This window comes from Diadema antillarum, unplaced genomic scaffold, assembly GCF_040938485.1.
Source record: "Diadema antillarum isolate AM-2024a unplaced genomic scaffold, OU_Dant_1.0 seq00000041_RagTag, whole genome shotgun sequence".
NCBI lineage: Eukaryota > Metazoa > Echinodermata > Echinoidea > Diadematoida > Diadematidae > Diadema > Diadema antillarum.
This window is the reverse complement of record NW_027271153.1, coordinates 2,532,354-2,546,219: the sequence shown is the minus strand read 5'-3', so window position 1 is coordinate 2,546,219 and position 13,866 is coordinate 2,532,354. Positions and strand designations below refer to the sequence as shown.

General features: G+C 37.6%; 1 protein-coding gene across 1 annotated transcript in view; it reads right to left on the bottom strand.

Annotated features, from left to right (window-relative positions):
• Positions 1-1,966, bottom strand: part of LOC139725457 (apolipoprotein(a)-like) — a 69,746-nt gene extending 67,780 nt beyond the window's left edge. Inside the window, exon 1 of the mRNA XM_071636532.1 lies at positions 1,459-1,966. Coding sequence (XP_071492633.1) covers positions 1,459-1,515 — 57 coding nt within the window. The 5' untranslated portion in view covers positions 1,516-1,966. The remainder of the gene's footprint in view (positions 1-1,458) is intronic.
• Positions 1,967-13,866: the final 11,900 nt, after the last annotated feature.

The following is a 13,866-nucleotide window of genomic DNA, read 5'->3' as shown; positions in this document are numbered from 1 at the left end:
TTTGTGTCTCTCTCTTACTTGTATACACACACGCACACAAGCACCCTCCCCCCAAACATAAATGAATAAATAATTGAATTTACATTTAAAATGTGGAATACACAGTTATATACGTATTGTCTCTAAATATCTAATATATATATACACGTACATGTATGTATGTATTTATGTATGTATATTATTATGTTTTGTGTGTATTCAGAGAGAGAAAGAGAGAGAGATGATCTCATTGATGAATATTATACTCTTTATGTGTGTATGAAAGACAAATGGTAATAAATGTCACTAGGGAGCTTACGTCATAATAATCTACATTGATAAATACAATAAAAGCGGTCACTCTGCATATAGAGAAAGGAAATCTAATCAAAATGGGGCAAAAGATAACGAAATTATGGAAATGCGTATCTTTATATGTTGCCTTTTTCTCAAAACAGCTCTATTGATGGCATGACGTTTTCTGAATTAGATTATTGGATTATCATCAAAATCATTTCGTCTCAATTTTCCCCATTGACTTAATCACATAATTACGGTGTATCTTCACCGACTTTCAGATTGAAGTGACTTTGCAGAACGAAATCATATTTTCCTCATTAAGTCACTCTACAATTATGAATTCAAAACGTTTAATGGCGATTACCTTTTTTTATGGGGAAATAATGAACACTAAATACTAATCGCCCCCCCTCCGAAAAGAAAACCACACACACACACACACACACACACACACACACACACACACACACACAACCGAAAGAAAACATATAGACCATGTACAAAACAGAGTGAGAACTGTATGGCTATGGTGTCAATTTTCACTGTCCTTTACGATTTTTTCCATGTCAACGTGAACTTGAACGCGGTTTTTCCCTTTAAGCGTTGGTTGATGGAGTGCAAGTTAAGCTTGACATCATGCGTTGCCAATTTACTGTCCAATATGTCAAATGTTCTGCAAATAGATTGCGACGCAACAGCGTTATGATGGCCCGTATCAATAACCGCTGATCTGAAATGCTGGCTTTGGCCCAAGGGAACAACAATCAATTAATTTCTTTGAGGTAGGCAAAGGCCTCTGTTTCACCGAGTAATCATGTACTTTTTCTAACACGTTCGGAACCTCTGAGTCAACAGCATTGATCATCTCTCAAATATAGTATCAAAATAGTATCAAAAATAGCATCAAACATGGATACTACAATCATGTTTCCTCATTTACAACGAAATAACAAAAGTTCATTCATTCAGTTTCTTCTTAAATCTCCCCTATAGCTCGTGGATATGGAGTAGGGGTTGTGCTATACCGGTACATAGAAGAAAACTGAATGATATAATAATGAAATTACGGGTTGACAAACTATCCACTAGTTGTTAATATTGGTATGTTAAGATCACAATCAATCTCTTGGCGATTAAAGATGTATGAGCATAATACATGAAAGATTTACCAACACTCACCAAGCAGAGTAGAAGAGCTGTTCCGTATATGATGAACTTCAAATGACGCGAGCCCATGATCACCCCTCGTAAGCAGATTCCAGACCGCTTGCTGAAAGTTTAGGTCAGTTACGAGGGGACTACTTTACTCTCTCTTCCCTCCCTCTTTACCCCTAAAATGATTTCACTGGTCCATTGGCTTTGAAAATATGAAAAAAATTGCATCCAAAATATTTTTTAAAAAAATCGATTGAAATGCAGGACGTGATAACGACTCGCGATCCACACGATATTCCTTTACAGATGAATGCTGCTGCGCTGACGGCTAGACTGTATTTCGGCCTGGCATGAATTGACTGGAAGTTGGCACGACTTGGTAGATTTTTTCTTTCTCTCTCCTTTTTTTTTTAATTCAGGGTCGCTATGTTGTGTAAGATTGAACAAGCAAACTTAATGGTCAGGACACTTGGCTGATTTCGCGCCAAGTTCTAGTATGAGTATCGACCGCTGTCCTTTTGCGTTGTCGCGGTGTCGATGTGTGTGGAGAGTGTGGACTGTGTGGATTTAGTCCAGTCAATCTAGCGCTTTTTAGGGGGTAACCCACCACTAATTGCAACAGTAGGAATTTCACTGCAGTGCAAGTCGTTGAGGCCTCCTGAACACCATACTAAAAGTCCCAAAAAATCCAGTGGGGCAAAATAGTAAAATTTGCATAATATGCAAATTAGCACCTGTAATGAGAGAAAATTGACAGATCTTAGCTTCCCGTTATCCAATTTTAAAGATTTAAATGTATAAACTTACATTTTGTAGGTCAATGAACACGATGGATGCCTTTTCGAATTGGTCATGCAAAAATAATTTACATAAAATGCAAATTAGCGGTAGCTGTAAGAGTACATTCATAACAACAGTACTCACGTTGGCATAACGCACGTTTTGCATAAGGGGACGCGGGGTTGAGGGGGTAACTTAGGGCGCCTCACAAGGGGCCGCTTTTAATGTGCACCCCTTTTTACTATATAAGTATTGTAAAGCAATGTATCCTGCATTGATTACATTGCATTTCTTGGAAACAAAAGTACCCTTGCTATAAGGCACGATCGAATTTTGATAGCATGTACGTTTGGAACATATATATTTGCGTTATATGATATTATATGTTTTCTATATTGCCAAGTGAATAAAGGGCACTTTGGGGGCACACGCCACAGGATTGACCTTCAATAAGCACCCTCTTTATTGCGTACATCTTATAAAGCAAATCTTCTTCTATCATTTTCGTGACTTTTCATTTATATAAGAGTGTATTTTCTGCATTGCCGGACCTGCTTTTAAAACCGCTCACGCTAGAACAAATGTATTTGGGTTGCTAATATCTGTATTTCGTAATGAAGGGGTGTGCGTAGGCGTGCATTTAGACACCTCCCCAGAGATTACCTTTGATTGTTCACCTCTTTGACAATGTAGTTATTGTAGAGCAATGTTTCCTCTATTAATTAGTTGCATTTTTTGGAAACAAAAGTGCCTTTGCTATAAGGCATTTCGAATTTCGAAAACATGTACGTTTGGAACATATATATATTCGCATTATTATGATATTATATGTTTTCTATATTGCTGTGAGGGTGGGTTGTGTTTTGGCACATCCCACAGGGTTGCCGTTTAATGCGCACCCTCTTCACTGTATAGATCTTGTAAAGTTAAGTCTCTTCTATCATTTCCATTACTCGTCATCGATGAAAATTGTATTTGCTGTATTGCCGGGACTACTTTTACAACCATTCACGCTAGAACAACAGTATACGCGTTGCTAATATCTGTGTTTTGCACTAAGGGGACGTGAGCGTAGGTGTAAATTTGGACACTTCCCAATGGATTACTTTTGAATGTTCATCCTCTTGACAATAAAGTTATTGTAGAGTAATGTCTTCTCTATTAATTAGTTGCATTTCTTGGAAACAAAAGTGCCTTCGATATACGGCATGATGGAATTTTAGAAACATGTACGTTTGGAACATATATATATTCCCGTTGTTATGACAATAAGTTTTCTATATTGCCGTGATGGTGGAATATTATTTGACACATCCACAGGGTTGTCGTCTAATGTGCATCCTCTTCACTGTATGGATCTTGTAAAGTAAAGCCTCTTCTATCATTTCCATGAATTTTCATTGATAAAAAGTGCATTTGCTGTATTGCCGGGACTACTTTTAAAACCATACATGCTTTATAGAACAATGGTGTTTGCGTTGCTAATATCTGTGTTTTGTCTTAAGGGGGCATGAGCGTAGATGTAACTTTGGACCATTCCCAAGGGATTGTCTTTTGATGTTCACCCTTTTAACAATATGGATATTGTAGAGCGATGTCTCCTCTATTAACTAAAACATATTTTTGAAAACAAAAGTGCCCTTAATGTACGGCGCGATCGAAATTTGAAAACATGTACGTTTGGTACACATAGTATTCGCGTTAATGATATTCAATGTTTTCTATATTGCCACGAGGGTGGTGTACTTTGGGGCACATCCCACAGGATTGACATTTAATGTGCATCCTCTCACTGCATAGATATTGTGAAGCAATGCTTTTTCTATCATTTCCACGACAGTCACTGACATAAAAGTGTGTAACTGTAACAGTATTGCCGGAACTACTTCATGCACGAAAGAACGTCGGTATTTGCGTTCATAGTATCCTTGCGTTGTAATTACGAGGCTTGAGCGGAGGTGTAATTTTGGAAGACTTCTTAAGGGATTGCTTTGGATAATTGTTCACCCTTTTGACAATATAGTTAATGTAGAGCAATTTTTCTTCTTGTAATTAAATTGCATTTCTTGAAAACAAAAGGGCAATTGCTGTACAACCGTAACGACTATATGAAGGCATGGTATATTGGAACATATTCGTGCTATGTGGTAGTGCATGTTTCCTATATTGCCCTGGGGGTTAAATGACTTTTAACACATCCCACTCTGTTGCCTTTGAATGTGCATCCCTTTGACTATATGATTATTGTAAAGTAGTGTCTCTACCATTCAAAAATTATGAAAAGTAAAGTGTCTTATTTACCACCCGGCAAAACGACTTTCTATATGCATGTTCAACTGAGTTTGATTTGGCATATAATGCATGTTTCGTTAACCTGTTTTGGGACCACGACGGTCAGGGTAGGAGTATCTGGGCACTTCCCAAGGGCTTGCGTTTGAATGTCCACCTTTTTGACAAAATAGATATTGTAAAGCAACGTCCCCTATTACCTTAATTGCATTTTAACGAAAATAAAAGCGTTTGTGCTCTGCAGGCGGAAGAACTTTTCAGAGGCATGTACCCATGGAACATTTTTCGCGGTTGTATATTGTACCACGTTTTTCACTGCCGTTACTTTGAGCACCTCCCACAAGGTGGTCTCTGCAAGTGAACCCTTTGTACTGTATAGATATTGTAGATCAATGTTGTTATTTTATCTTTACCCCGGCAATTTTTATAGAAATAAAAGTGTCTTGATATGGCAGGAATTAAATTCAATACAATAAATTATTCAATTCAATTTTTATTTCATTTTTCGACAATAGACATCACTTTTTTGGAACAGAAAATGAGGTGCGTAAAACTATGTAGGATGAAAAGAATGTACAATGATTGTATAGCACCTTATAAATATTTATACGTAGTCATAAAACTCAAGTGATAGTTATAAAACTTTTTGAGACATGCACTTTTTGAACGACTGTAATTGCCTTGGTATTTGCGTTATAAGGTCATGTATAGAGGCAATTAATGTGGGCACTTCCCATATAGGAGGCTCCCTTCGAATGGTCACCACTTTAACTATGTCAGTGTAAGTCAAAATTGCAGAGCAATATCTTCTGTTAACCTCATTGAATTTCATTAAATAAAAGTTTCTTTGCTAGAGGACCAGAAGGACTGTTGAAAGGCATGTATTCATAGAACATAATTATGTATTTGCGTCGGTACATGATCATTGCATGTCTTAGACTGCCTTTGGAAGGGGTAACTTTGGGTACCCTCCACGTGGTTGCCCTCGTATGTGAACTATTTTTACCTTATAGATATTGTGAAACAATAATTCTTCTATAACTTTCACCGAATTTTAATGGATAAATGAAACAAAAAGGACGTTATAGAGTTTTTTTCGCTTCAAACAGCTGTATTCACGTGCGTATGATTATGTTTTGTACCGGGCCGTGAGGGTATAGGGATAAATTTGGGTACCTCCCTGCGAGTCGCTTTGACTGTGCACCACCTTTTATTCAAAAAGATATACACATTGTAGAAAAATATCTCCGCTGTCAGTGCCAATTCTATTTCATGGAAATAAAAGAGTCTTTGCTAGACGGCCGAACGACTTAAAAAAAAAATGTACGCTTAGAACAACCGAAATCGCGTTGGTTGATGCATGTTCTGTAATTGGTCGTGTCGATAATATGATCGATAGGGGTAACTTTGGTCACTACCCACAGGGTTTCCTTTGACTGTGCTATCTTCAATATCTCAAAACCCTCAAGGATGCAAGAGCTGAATCATCAAGATTCGAATAAATCACCCTCCAAATAGAGTTCATTCATTACAAAATTGGAGATATAGATGTTGACACTTGTTTAATTTCGTACTTTGATTCTACGTAATTGATGGATTAGCTATCATTATCTGTCTGATGACAAAATTGTAATTTGCGTAATATTATTCATGCTAGGTTACTAATGCTGTAGAGTTTATTTTTGGTGAAGAGAAACTGAAATATCACATTTGAACACTCTTAATATGCTCATATCGGGCGCTTTGAAGCATTTGAATATTCCGTTGGCTCGGTACCCTTTCCATATCATGCAAACGAGGCCCAGATTATGTACATGGAAATATTTGCAGCGCACTAACTGACATTGTAAACATAGGTTTCAACACTTTCGGTGTTCCAATCTGAAACCTAGAAGCGTAGTTTTCATGAAAACACTGTATTTTTATCATTATGGGAGCTAATTTGCATATTATGCAAATGAGGTCCAGATTATGTACATGGAATTATTTGCATCGCACTAACTGAGGTTTCAACACTTTTGGTGTTCCAATCTGAAACCTAGTAGCATAGTTTTCTTGGAAACACTATTTTAATCGTTATGGGAGCTAATTTGCATATTATGCAAATGAGGGTCTGATTGTGTACATGGAAATGTTTGCATCGCACTAACTGACATTGTAAACATAGGTTTCAACACTTTCGGTGTTTCAATCTGAAATCTAGAAGCATAGTTTTCATGGAAACACTGTATTTTTATCATTTTGGGAGCTAATTTGCATATTATGCAAATGAAGCCCAGACTATGTACATAGAAATGTTTGCATCGCACTAACTGACATTGTTAACATAGGTTTCGACACTTTCCGTGTTCCAATCTGAAACCTAGAAGTCTAATTTCCATGGAAACATTGTATTTTTTATCGTTATGGGAGCTAATTTGCATATTATGCAAATGAGGTCCAGACAATGTGCATGGAAATGTTTGCATCGCACTAACTGACATTACAAACATAGGTTTCAACACTTTCGGTGTTCCAATCTGAATCCTAAAAGTCTAGTTTTCATGGAAACACTGCATCTTTATAACTATGGGAGCTAATTTGAATATTATGCAAATTTAGCCGATTTGCCCCACTGGATTTCTTGGGACTTTTAGTATGGTGTTTCGGAGCCCATAACAAGATGCACTGCAGTGGAATTCCTACTGTTGCAATTAGTGGTGGGTGAAACCCTATTTTGACTGGACTAATTGTCGCACATCCAACCTACAACTGGTATGAGTAGTTGTCCAAGGACGGAATGGTGTCAGCCACTTTTGACGATGTTGTCTGATTAACGCATGGCGTTGAAATGGGACCGGGGGGGGGGGGGACACATGGGATGCACCAACACGTATGAGGATGACTATGTCCTTTTATTCTCTTCCAGATAATGTAATGTACTTGTCGTCAAGCATCCAGGTACGCATTGCCCGTTGGTCATAACTTTAAAAAAAAAATTCAACTTTGCAGTTGTGATAATGACGTCATCAATGCAACACATCTCCCCAGCGTCTCTGAATGGACACATTTTCCTGAAAGGAGTTTCTGGTAGACCCTATTACAGCGCATATGATAATGTAACAGAGGAGAAAGCACTAAATCAATGAGGTGAGTAAATCGGCTTGAAATTAACACTTTCCTTTACATTGCTTTACATATAATACTTAGCAAATTTAGAATACTCTCTGTAAAGGGAGACTCTACTTCACATACAAGTATAATTTCGCGTCAAAGTGTAATATCCATCAATCATTACAGTGTAAATTTCACTCCTATTTGACCCACTACCCCCCCCCCCCAACAAAAAAAGGGGGATGAGCGAATGACAGTAGTCTCACTCAGAGGAGATCACATCCCCTCACAACTTCTCTCCCATTCATCCGCCTATGAAATAGCTTAATTCTTTTTTTCTCGGCAGTTTAACAACTGCCCTAAAATAAAGGTAATCATCGTTAATAAATCATGACAACTTTGGAGTAATGGGAACAGTTTCTTCTTTTAGAAGGTATACAAAGAGAAACTGCAAATTTGCCTGCAAGATGAAGGGTGACTTGGGGGAACATTATTACTTCATCTTATTGACGCGAACCATTGTTATACAAAAATCGCATGTTATGAAAACGTGAAAATCCATGCCATGCCATGCCATCCCCCTCCCTCCCCCCCCAAAAAAAAAATGAGCATATCACCAATTCGTTCTCCTTTTTTTTTTTTCAGTGAAATGATACTTCCCTGTTAAACTCACAGAAATGTTGATTCTATCTGCCGTAGGTGGAAGGTTCGAACTTCCCTTGTGGTTACCCATACCAGCATTGACCTGCTGGCAAAATTTGGATGTCGTTATATTGGAATACAGATTGATACTGACTGGATATGACTGTGCGCGATATATTCCCTGCTTGGTTGTTTTCTTTTCTTTTCTTTTTGTGTTGAAATCCCCGTCTTGTTTGTGTAAACCTGAAAACATATTGCACGTTCAGAGAAGGAAAATGTAATGTGTACTGTAAGCTTCACTGACATATGACATACATTTATATGATTTTTTTTTTTAATTTCACAGACATTCTTCCAGAACAGTGATGCTGATTAGGTTAAAGTGATATTTGCATGCCAGAAAAAGTGAAGAAGTTTTGACCGCACAATAATGTCCCACTTGCTTGCACACAAATCTTTACTAAATTTTACCCTTTTAAGAAAACAAATTCAAGAAGTAATCATCGATGTATGATTCATCACTTTGTTTGAAATATTTGAAAAAAAAGATTTGAGCGGCTAAATTATAATTGACCACAGCAATCATTTTTATATTCTATGTTCAAATTGATTGAACATTTATGACGTCACCACCTAGCGTAGATGTCTCATGTGATTTGCAAATAATGATAATTAAAAAACCCACACACACACCTACAACAAGACATCAAGAAAGGAGAACAGAATTTGAATTGTAATAACCTGCATTATTCCATCCCGTCTTTTGTATTAATTGTAAGTTCGAATACTTTGTGATGGAGACAAGGCAGGTGTAAAGTTAATATATATACATAAACGCAACAAAAATCATAACAGAAATCTGATCCAAAAAACCCAAATCCGACCTTAGAAAGAAGAATCCTAAAAAACTAGATTTCGCACGGGGGTGGATGACCCATTCGGAAGTTGTGACGATATACCGATCCCCTGACCTCCCTGCAACCCTTCTAGCCACGTGCTGCCTCACCTGCTGCAGACTGCATTCTCCTCCTCCTCCTCCTCCTCACGTAAACTGCTCCGTGAACACCCGCGATTGGCATCTTCCTGGTAACCATGGCAACCCAAGAAACAGAAGTGCGGGTGATTTCAGAGAATCCCCCTTGCTTGTGAGTCATAGTAAAGTTTATTGACATCGCAGGATAGATTTTTTTTTTCTGTTGTAATTCATTCGCGTGTTTGGGAATGAAATACAAGAAACTTTCTAATGGGGCTCAGAACATTTGAATGGGAAGAAGGAGGAGAATCAGTAAGAAGAAGAAGAAGAAGAAGAAGAAGAAGAAGAAGAAGATGTGAAGACGAAAAAGAAGAAGAAGAGAAAGAGGAAGAAGGAGATCAATAGGAGGAAGAAGAAGAAGGCAAGGCCCAGCTGAAACAGAGAGTAGAATGCTCCCTGAAATATTTTTGACATCACTTTTACAGCCAATAGATATGAAAAAAAATGTATATAAACAATATCTCTAAAGCGAGGTATGAATGAATGATTGACGTCAATATCGCTTACCAAGCAACGGTGAACAATTTGCCACAAACCGCTCTACCCACCTCAATTCAAAAAGGATCAAATCTTCCCATATTTTATTTTCTTTTCAAATATGCCTCATTCAGGCAGAAAAGAATTAGCTAGGAGGCACGAAATGACAAAAGCATTACACTCGATGGGATGATTTGCCTATTAGCGTATTTTCTTTGGCCACAACACGAGGGGCACAATTGCTTTTGTGCCAAATATGGCGTCGCTGAGAATGGCATTCATGGGACAACTCATACTCACTCGTTACAAATAGATATGAAAACAAATGTATATAAACAATATCTCTAAAGCGAGGTATGAATGAATGATTGACGTCAATATCGCTTACCAAGCAACGGTGAACAATTTGCCACAAACCGCTCTACCCACCTCAATTCAAAAAGGATCAAATCTTCCCATATTTTATTTTCTTTTCAAATATGCCTCATTCAGGCAGAAAAGAATTAGCTAGGAGGCACGAAATGACAAAAGCATTACACTCGATGGGATGATTTGCCTGTTAGCGTATTTTCTTTGGCCACAACACGAGGGGCACAATTGCTTTTGTGCCAAATATGGCGTCGCTGAGAATGGCATTCATGGGACAACTCATACTCACTCGTTACAAATATAATGCCCTTTCTCCACCCCTACTCTGCTCCCCTACAGGCACGACAGGGGGAATTGAAAAGGAAACATTAAAGGGATCGTAAAGTTTTGGTTGAGATATAACTTCAGGTTTCTATTTTTTGTGTTTGTGAGATACTGAGAAACCTCTTATGAATTATGAAAGAGGTAATTCCAAGAAGGATTCAACGTTTATTTGATGAAAATTGGTTTTGAAGTGGCTGAAATATCCAAAACAGAGCAATAGTTATGAAAGGTGGGACTAATCTTTCATTAGGATAACTTTGTTTTACTATGTCTTTTGATGTCTCAGCGATTCCAAAACTGATTTTCATCTAATAAACTTTTAATTCCATTTTAGAATGCATGCTCTGTATTATTTCATAGTGGTTTCTTGGTATCTCGCAAAGAGTTAAAAGCCTGATTTTCATCTCTATCAATACCATACCATGCCTTTAGTGCACGAAATCAGGCAGGATTGCTAACAATGAACTGACATTATGATATGTCAAGCGTTGAGGTGAAAACTCGCTTTTGTAGAATGTCTGATTTGGCATGTGAAAAATCAAATAACATCAACAGTGCATGAAATATTACGGGGGGGGGGGTGTTGTGGCCTCAGTGGTTGCTTTTTGTACATACAATCACTGAGAAAAGAGGACGTTAAAAAAAAAACGATCAAGGGTGTCAGAGTCACCTTTCAAAGAATGATGGTGAGGTTAGTGATCGGAAATATCTACTTATATGACAGGACCCCTGCCCTATCTTATTCATTTCAAATTTCCTTCCATTATCCAGGTTATGAAATGCTTTTTAAATAATGGACGAAAAGCCAGAAAGGCAAAATTGTGTCCAATGTGTGTGCCCTGTACACAGGAGCAAGATCATTAGTTCTCAACAGATTGGGAAAGTCATGATGTGTTAAGATCACAGTCATTCGTTGCATGTACAGTCGATTTGACTGATTGATGTCGATACTGTTGTTGAATGAACCTACGTTCTCATGAGTCAGTCACCGAAAAATCATCAGGTATACACGAGGAAACGGTACATCCAAATGGCTTTCTTTGTCAAACATGTCACTGACGAGATCTGCAGAATGGTGTGTTGGGGGGGGGGGGGGGGTAGGGAGTGAAAAGGAAAAGGAGATGAGGGACTAAAAACTTGTTGTTATCGTTGTTACTGTTGTTGGCCACCGGAAAGTCGGGGCCCGATGATTAAAAGCTCGAGCGGAAGTCGGTGGAGGCGGCAAGCGTGGGTTGTCAGGCGATATCACAGCACTTTCCTTGACTTCCACCTATCGAGGGCAATAGTCTTCCGATATGCACTGATCTCTACCCTAGTTTAAGAGACAAAAGGACGCAAGAGGCAAATCAGCTAAATTTGAATCATTCATAATATTAGATTGCATGTTTTTTTTTTTTTGTTTTTACCTTGATGCCAAGTTGTGAAGAAAAACGAAAAAAAAATCTTCTTATCGAAAGATGTCTAAGCCAATACATAATGATATCGTTGTAAATTTCAAATTAATATTTGCTGGTCATTTATAAGCATTAAGTCTTATGTTACTTGCTTCCTTTTGCCACAGTAGGACATGCAGGCTGCACCAGACTCTGCAGCTCAGTGGAGTATATCATCATCATAACTTTTATTCAAAGAAACTGAGCAATGATTTGTTGGTCACATGCTTTGAACTTATCTGAAGGCGACCACCCGTTACAAGAATGTACTTCCTATACCCATCGTTTCAACAGTGATCTGATGAAAATTTGTCGTCATACTAAAACCTTCCCATGCAGTCACTGGCTTTGAGAAAATGAAAATAACTTCGTAATTTCCATAAATTTTTATCATCTTTTAATGAGTATGTCATCCCGTTGTTGCCTATTATAAAAGAAGGCTCTCTCTTCCTCTCTCTCTCTCTTTACACATACACACACACACTTTATATATATATATATATATATATATATATATATATATATATATATATACATATACATATATACATATATATATATATATATGTTGCGAATTCTCGTATTGGCTCCAATATAATAATAATAATAATAATAATAATAATAATAATAATAATAATAATAATAATAATAATTATTATTATTATTATTATTATTATTATAATAATATACAGTATGTCCCAACAAAATTACAAACGGATATTTTGCATTAATAACTTCTTATGATCAAACTGCCTGAATGCTATTTCAGCGTTTAAAAAATAACATCCTACCTATATTTAGCAAAAAAACAAAAAACAAAAAAACATTCAATTTGGTTAAGTGGTCACAGAGAAATGTGAATCGTTGTGAAGCATGTCGTGGATGTGATTCTCCCAAGTTTAGCACTTGGATGGTCTTAGAACTGCATATTAATGTGTGAACACAATCCAACGTGACAATGGATAGAACTTGGAGGGAAGGGATTCCTGACATGCCCTACAAAAATCCTCATTTCTCTTTGACCACTGAAGCAAATCGGATGGGGTTTTCTGCAAGATGTGTGCAATAAGTTATAGTCTCATACCCTGAAATTGTACTTGGATTGATTCACTATTTTTAAAGTTATCATTGCGGAGGGTCCCCTTGTAATATTTTTTGGGACATACGGTATTACTAATTGCGAGTTCAGCAATCAATTATTGTCCCTGAGGAGACTGCCAAACTACACGCTCTGCTTTACGGCAGTACTCTCCATTTGCAAAAATAAAAAATAAAAAAAATAAAAAAAATTGATGGGTCGGTGAAAACACAAAGAATGACCGGAAATAAAAGAAAACATGACAATCCATTTTGAATCTGAGGTGCTCGTTCGGGCCACCGAAAGATACTTGTAACCGTTTTGGAAATTCCGTGGTCCCGGGCCACTGGTACACACGTGGAGAGATATAGGCCTGTTGATGTGTGTGAGCGTGCGTCAGCGTGTTTTTGATGCACATATAACTTTCGCGTTTGCCTGCATACGAAAACAGAATACAGTAATGAAGGTACGTTTGTGTTGTTTTTTCTCCTTCCCCTAATTCCATGCACACTCCATGGCGATGAAACACAGCTTCCGGTTTCACCTAGATACTGTTCTATTGAAGAAGGAAACGAAGGCCCCGCCGGTCAACCCTGCACTTGTGAACAATGGGTAATAAATGGCAAAGAGAGGAATTGTGTCACAAGAGTATACACTTTTAGAATAAATACTTGCATATTGTCAGGCTTGTATTATGGACGGGTATAGGTCTAGTTACACCATGACTGTGTATCTCATAGTCCTAACAAAAAATCGCCTGCTTTTTGTTGCGCGTGTGGCCATCCGTTGGTACATATAGTCATGTATACATGCACACAAATAGAACCGAGACCTTTCATGATTATTTTGTACAACACATATAAAGGGGAAATTTCACTTATGTTGAAATTGATACCATCCAACATGGCAGAGTA